The 7,625-nt window shown below is 43.0% G+C and overlaps 1 protein-coding gene across 1 annotated transcript; it reads right to left on the minus strand.

Annotated features, from left to right (window-relative positions):
• Window positions 1-1,213: 1,213 nt before the first annotated feature.
• Window positions 1,214-5,359, minus strand: DUSP28 (dual specificity phosphatase 28). The gene is made up of 2 exons (XM_082223702.1): window positions 4,917-5,359; window positions 1,214-2,991 (listed from the first exon to the last, which is right to left on the minus strand). Exons 1-2 carry the CDS (start codon window positions 5,262-5,264, stop codon window positions 2,866-2,868), a joined length of 474 nt encoding a protein of 157 aa, XP_082079828.1. The 5' UTR covers window positions 5,265-5,359; the 3' UTR covers window positions 1,214-2,865.
• Window positions 5,360-7,625: the final 2,266 nt, after the last annotated feature.

Genomic DNA, 7,625 nt, shown 5'->3' on the forward strand with positions numbered 1-7,625 from the left:
TCTCGAGTAAGTAGGTCTCGAGTAAATAGCCTCAATAAATGAGAGACTTGTTTGCTCTCCTTCCTCAGTTTCTGTTTGCACAGGCTCAGTCTCCCCTACGCTGAACAAACACTCCTTAAATATGCCCACATTCCATTGTAGGCCAGGATTAGACACCCTCCCTTCTGTTCTGAACAGGAGAGATACAAAAAGCTGCTCTGTGAGTGTAGCAGAGGCTGATGTAGGGCCATCCACTTTTCCATGGATGGGGACCATTTTAGGGGCCTATATCTTCTGCTGCTCATTTAGATGTGGCAGCTATTGTGTGTTATGCCTTACCACCACCACTGCCCACCCACCAGTCACTGGCACCCATTACAATTTCTTATAAAACCCAGTGTGCCCACTGACCCCAAAAGGTATGCAGTTCCTGGCTTAGGGTAGGGATAAACAAAATGTTACACTTAAAAGAAGCCCTGGCCTTTTTTCAAAGAAGAAGAGTGGTAGGGGAGCTGTTTGTGTGTGTACTGAAGCAGATGGGAGTAGGATTGGGAGTTGAAAAACAGTCAGCAGGTGGGAAAGTTAATAACTCACCCTTTCTCTTCTCAAAACAGAACCCTCCCTCTTATTAAGCTGCTTGGTTAGAGCATGGTGCTGATAACACCAAGGTTGCTGGTATGGGACAGCTTGTAGGGGTTGGACTAGATCAGGGGTCTGCAACCCGCGGCTCCGGAGCCGCATGTGGCTCTTTTACATCTTTGCTGCGGCTCCGGGGCGGCTACTAGCGAGGGGAGGAGGCGCATTGTGCGCCCCGACACTCCTCACTGTGGCGGGTGCTGTACTGGCTGTGACGTCACATGGGGGCGGTGCGTGCATTAGTCACGCACCGTCCCGACGTCACCTTCCCGCCCGCTGTCAGATCGTGGCTCCGGAGATATATTTGTTTTAAATGTCGCAATGGTTTTGCGGCTCCCAGTTGTTGTTTTTTCTTCGGAAACGGGTCCAAGTGGCTCTTTTTGTCTTAAAGGTTGCAGACCCCTGGACTAGATGATCCTTAGGATCCCTTCCAACTCTACAATTCTATGATTAAGCTGCCTTGCATGTAAAAATGCAGCCATCACTAATAAACTAAGATTACTACTTCCACACCCTAAATACTTTATTTGTATTGTATAATCAGTCATCAATCATAATCACTTTCAGAAAAATATGCCATTTCACTAGCAGAGTACAGTACTGTTAATCGAAAAAGAAAATACTGATATGATTTTAATGTAGACAAATAGCTACAGGCAATCATAAATGCAGGCATAAAATGCAGATAAGAGTAGATTGATATATTTTACATATTCGCAAAGACAGTTTTCATCTTGCCCAAGGCCATTATTTGTTGTTCTGTCCTTCCTTGTTATGAACTTTGGAGCCAGCTGTTATAATGTATGTTTCCCATGAGAGTATAAACTTTTATTTAAATACAGGTGATTGTCAGTCATGCCAGTGGGCACTCGCAACATGCTCAAAATACATATCTATTGGTGAAATAAAACAAATGAAGCAGTGTTGCATTAAAACACATTTTAAATAAATTTTTAGCCTTGAGTAATGCAATAGAGTGCCAACATTGTGCATCATTTCTCAAAGATTGATACAAACAACACCCAAGAAACACATGCAAAAACCCTCCAATCTGGAGGGGCACAATCACATTTTGACCTCAATTGTCAACATTTATTTTGTGGCTTCAGAGACTACTAAAGTTCCAAAGAATAATGTTTTGGGGGATGTCTGTGTGACTTCTGGGCAGTCCACAAAAACGGCTCCTCAGGAACTAGGCAGATGAGAAGCATGCTGATGGTTATCAGTCACAGAGCGAGTCTGGATGACCTGACTTTTGAGCATCCATTCTGATTTGCTGTTAAACAGAGGCTAGACTATGCTCAGTCTTTATTGATCATTTGTTCTGATTTGTTTGCCAGGTGTTTGCCATATGTCAATGATCAATCATATTTGCTTATGAGGTGATTACATGTTTCACCATCAACCATTTGTTAATCACACACTTTTCAAAGGCTTTCTCCTTCATTTTCCAAAAAGCAAAAAGTTCATTTTTTTTAAAGTGGGTATGTTGTGTAGGACAACTGATAGCTTTAATCCTCTCTGATTGTGCAAACATAAGCTCCTGCACACACTTGAATCTCCCCCACAAAATTCTTGTGGGATAACCAGCCTCATATAACCATGCTTAACTCTAAGGGGTTAATACCATAGAGTAAGCTGCCCTGCCAGGCTTAGGAGGTCACTTCACCTCAGCTTGAGAGGGACTAGGTAATCAAGCCTATTATTCAACCAGTCTTCCTGAGAAGCTCAATGTGTGAGGAGGTCTAAGTTGACTTCTGCAGCTCAGACCACATGGCCACTCTACTCTTGAGTTCCTATACCAATAATTTAGGAACTTTAACTAAGCCAAGTTTTATTGCCTGTGCAACTTTTTCTGAAGTGCAGGAACCTGACCATTGGATAGTTCGTAAGTAAATCATTTTTAACTTACCAAACATGCGGTATTTTTCTATGCTAAGGGAAGAGGGAAGTTTTGGAACTCAGAAAGACATATTTTAAAGGCCTAAAGGCCTACATTTCCATGCTTTACCTTGCTGTATATTTTGTGATTTTAAATCTCTGCTGGGGTTCTCTCACCAAAGAGTACTTGCCACAAACCTGGATCTTGGCATCTAGACAATTCTCCTTTCTATATACCTATATTTTTTTTCCTTGCCACCAACAATACTGACAGTCCGGAGGCATCTACAATCTTTCCAAGCTCTTAGGACACACACACCTCCTTCAAGGAGTCCCCCCCCCCCACAGTCTGGATCAAAACAAACATGTTTATTGCGAAGTTATTTTTCGAGAAGGATCCGTCTGATGCTGCATTTGTAAATGCCCTTCATATTTTTGTAACTGGGACCAAAAGCCAACATTGGGCTCTGCTACCGGCCTGGCCATCTTCACAATCTACAGGGAGGAAAAAAAGAAATGTATTACACACAAAGGAAGTGACTTTCCCACAGGCTGGCCATTTACAGTTGCCCTAAAAGTGGAACAGTATCACTGAAAAGAAGGCACAGAGTGACATAAATTTATGTGCTAATTTATATGCACAGATGCAAATTCATAAATAATGACTGCAAATTTAACAGACATACATACATCTCATCATAGAAGTCTATAGGAATGGGCAAATTTGTCAATTTAGATTTCTAGCAGTTTTGCATTGTTCCAATCTTAAGTTCAGTTTTCCACATTTCTATATCAGTTTGGATTATTATTATTATTACTTTTTCAATAAAAAGTCCTCATGAAAATTCATCACCATTTGCTACACACCATATACACAATATAAAAGCACATTTCTTCCCTCTAAGAATTCTGGGCACTGTAGTTTGGAAGGGCTGCTGCAAATTATAATTTTGTGGTGAGTGAACTACAGTTCCTAGAGCTGGGGGAAGCCCTGTGCTTTAAATGTATGGTGTACATACAGCCATAGTAAATTAAGGTCCTGGCAAAAAGAACCAAATTGTTGCTGTTTGTAGTCCTTGCCACCCCTTTGCTCCTCAAAACTAGTTTTCTGGCAATACAACAGAGGTCTGTACTAATGCTAGAAACAGGCAATAGTTTTTAAGAGAGTTGAAAGCAACATGTGAGTGGCATTAACTTCCAATGGTGTACACACATTTTTCTCTCACTCAGCTTGTTCACACCTGTTACACTGAGGTACAAACTGTCACTGCCACTATTGATGTGAAAGAATGTACACTTGATTTGTACAACTCAGCCATTGTGTACATAGCTACACACACACATTAAATGTTGCATGTGAATAACTATGAGTGTACAGCTCAAGTAATGTGTGCACACATTGTACACTCATTTAAAATAATGTGTAGAAGCCCTTACTGTTAAAGGTAAAGGTAAAGGTACCCCTGCCCGAACGGGCCAGTCTTGACAGACTCTGGGGTTTGTGCGCCCATCTCACATCTATTGGCCAGCGCTGTCCGAAGACACTTCCGGGTCACGTGGCCAGCGTGACAACGCTGCTCTGGCGAGCCAGAGCCGCACACGGAACGCCGTTTACCTTCCCGCTGGTAAGCGGTACCTATTTATCTACTTGCCCCCGGGGGTGCTTTCGAACTGCTAGGTGGGCAGGCGCTGGGACCGAGCAGCGGGAGCGCACCCCGCCGCGGGGATTCGAACCGCCGACCTTTCGATCGGCAAGCCCTAGGCGCTGAGGCTTTAGCCCACAGCGCCACCCGTGTCTGGTCAAGTAGCTATTTGTAAGAGAACAAACACCTGTCTGGCAGAGGTAATAGTGTGAAACATGTCCATGCCACAAGCAACTATTACATTCTTTGAAAACCTCCTTTGCATAAATTTGACTAACTTAATAAATTTGACTAAACAACATACAATATTTCTGAAATGCTTGAGTGTTGTTGTTGTTGTTGTTGTTGTTGTTGTTGTTGTTGTTGTTGTTATATTTTAAAGTGCATAGGGAGGAAGCTGCAAAACCTCCTGTATAATGTTGCCAGATTTTATTTTACAGGAGTTTAAACTCCTGAATCTGACAATTCAGAATTTGCTTGCCATTGGAATTTCATTGGGCAAAAACACCCCCAACAATCTCCAGTCAGAGTTGGCTTTATTTGCTCAACTGAGAAGGAAATTAGGCTGCCTTTAAAATTAATTGTCTTTCTTATCCTTACGACACTTTCCTTGGAGAGAGAAAACTGAATCAGAACTACTGCAATGACTTTTGTTATGCAAAGCATTACAAATTAGAAAGTCAGGTGCTCTTGCCCAGTTGAAATAGCTTCTGCATTTCAGCATCAACAACCGAGCTATAGAACAAGATAGTTATTTTTCCTGCATGCTCACAATACCTCAAAGGCATCCTTCAGGCTGAGATTTTGGTGCTTCATCAAGTAGGCAGTGCAGATGGCAGCAGATCTGCTGCGGCCGTTTTTACAGTACACTAAGCACTTCCCACCACTCTGGACTGCGCCCTCTATGGCATCGCTGCAGCGCTCAAAGTATCGATACAGGTCCTCTGAGGGATCATCAAAGACGGGGACCCTCAGCGTCTGGACTTGCTGAAAGCTCGGGAAGGGCTGCTGCCTGGAGACATTGACACAGAACGTAATCCTCTCTTGAACGAGGAGATTCTCATCGCAGGCTGACCTGGAATTGCTAATGAACAGAGAATCGGTGACCTTGCAGAGGGTCAACATTTGAAGGGGAATGAATGGCGGGGCTGCAGGAAGAGGAGCAGCTGAACCTTTCTCTGGTTCAGGAAAATGACGGGGAGAGGCAGAGCGGTGCTTAAGACTCACCTCCCGAAAGCGCACAGATTGTCAGATCGCTCTGGATGTCTTGTTCTGCAGCCATCTGCAGTCTGTGCTATATTTATTCTGCTTGTAGCTGAAAGGATTACATTTCAGACTGTCCTAATGCCTTCTGTTTTTTGTTTTTTTTTAATGGCAGCACTTAGCAATATTGAGCTTTGGACAGTAATTTTGGAACAATAGAGTGGTTATTCAAGACTCTCTTGATTTTCTTTAAGATCACACAAACACATAATCAGACTTGTTGGTTAGAAGACTCAGGGCCCCTCCAGACTGGTGTTTTATTGCTGCTTTATTCTGCAACATGTTCTTGACACAGTAATAGTGCATTAGTTCTGCTTTGTTAGCTGTTCTGTGATGCTTTACTAATTACTGCTGTCTGGAGGGGCTATAGTGCCATAAAAGTTGAGCAGAAGGGGAGAATCCCCATAATATATTTGGTAAGAAAAATTAAGGGATTTTAGCAGGATCATCCTGTTTGCACAAGGAAGTGTGTGGAGGGAGCTTTACTGCAGTAATTTCTACACATAGTCACCAGGGAAAGAATAAAATTGAATAAGAACATATGCCTGTCTGGTGGGTCGACAGGCGTTATTAGCGAATGCCAGCATCAGGAAATAACACTCCCACAGAATTCTGCAGTTAGCGAAATGACTGGATGAAGCATGTTTGCAATGTTTCTTCTTTGGGAAAGTGAGAAAGCTATTAAGGCATTGTGAATATAGATAGCTTGTTCCAGAAGGGTAGCCATGTTAGTCTGTTGCAACAAAAAACAGAAAGGTGTTTTGTGGCATCAGAAAAAAAAGATTTGTGGCATAAGCTTTCATGAATGAAGTTGGCTTTAGTCCAGGGATGGGTAGAATGCAAATCAGTACATATGCATCGATTTGAGCAATTTGCAGTAGACCAGCAAGGATTCTGACTCCCAATTGTTCAATGGCAGCAACAATAAAAAAAGCTCCCTCAACTTTTGAAACGTGTGAAACCCAGTCCAATTCAACCTCAGCCTGCAACGACAGGATGCAGTGCAGCTTCTCTGATTTTAAGAGGCTAGCATATGCTATGTGCTGGAACATTTAATGAGAGCTGCTAACATCCCCAAAACAAACTCGTCTAAAAATAACAATGAAAGGGGTCAAAGTTATAACATGTACTCACCAATGAGTCAGACGTTTACTCTTGTCTTTTTTTATTTCTAGAGCCTAGCACTCTATGAAGGGTAGAGAGTATGTCCACTGTAACATTCCACTGCCACAGAAAGGGGATCAGCAGGTTGGCTGAGTATATGAACTGCCACTCAGCAAGTCTTGTCGCACTTATGCTGTGGCCATACACTAAAAAGTGTTGCCACCCTCTTTCTTTTTTCTTTTTTGATGCTTATTTTATTAAAACATACAGTGACTGAATATCAAGTAGTTACAGAGAACAAGAACCAGCGACTGTCTCCCCATATTGTGCTGTGAAAGAAGGTTTAGGAGATGCTAGAATGAAAGGCTAGTGGGACATGCGGCCATTCCTTCTACAGTGGTACCTCGGGTTAATAACTTAATTCATTCTGGAGGTCCGTTCTTAACCTGAAACTGTTCTTAACCTGAAGCACTATTTTAGCTAATGGGGCCTCCTGCTGCCACCGCGCCGCCGGAGCACGATTTCTGTTCTCATCCTGAAGCAAAGTTCTTAACCCGAGGTACTATTTCCAGGTTAGCGGAGTCTGTAACCTGAAGCATCTGTAACCTGAAGCGTCTGTAACACAAGGTACCACTGTACTGTACATATGTCAGGAAGCATTGAGTACAAACTCACAACATCCTGAGAGGGATCTGGGGTGTGGGTGGGAGAGGACAAGGGAACTACACTTCGTAGCCTGGTTGGCAATGGGAGACCGTGTCTTGCCCAAGGCAATCAGAGAAGAGAGATTGTGTATTGGCTCTCCTTCACTGGAGGTCTTGAAGCAGAGACTGGATGGCCATCTGTCATGGATGCTTTAGCTGAGATTCCTGCATTGCTTTCCACCCTCTTTCTGATCTGGGAAAGGGGTGGAGACCTCTCACCAATTCCAGTGCTAGCTTGAAGGAAATGCCAGTGGAAGAACAAATCATCAGCTGGTGTGAAAGGTAAACTGCAGGCACCATATGTCACAGAATTTATGGAATCTGTGCTATTGAGACTTGTCCAGTGATATATTCCTTTTGGTCTAAAGCTGTTGTCCATAGCAATTTTGTATTGGCAAAATCCTTGATATCTGGA

The sequence above is a fragment of the Podarcis vaucheri genome, assembly GCF_965113315.1.
Source record: "Podarcis vaucheri genome assembly, chromosome: 5".
Classification (NCBI taxonomy): Eukaryota; Metazoa; Chordata; class Lepidosauria; order Squamata; family Lacertidae; genus Podarcis; species Podarcis vaucheri.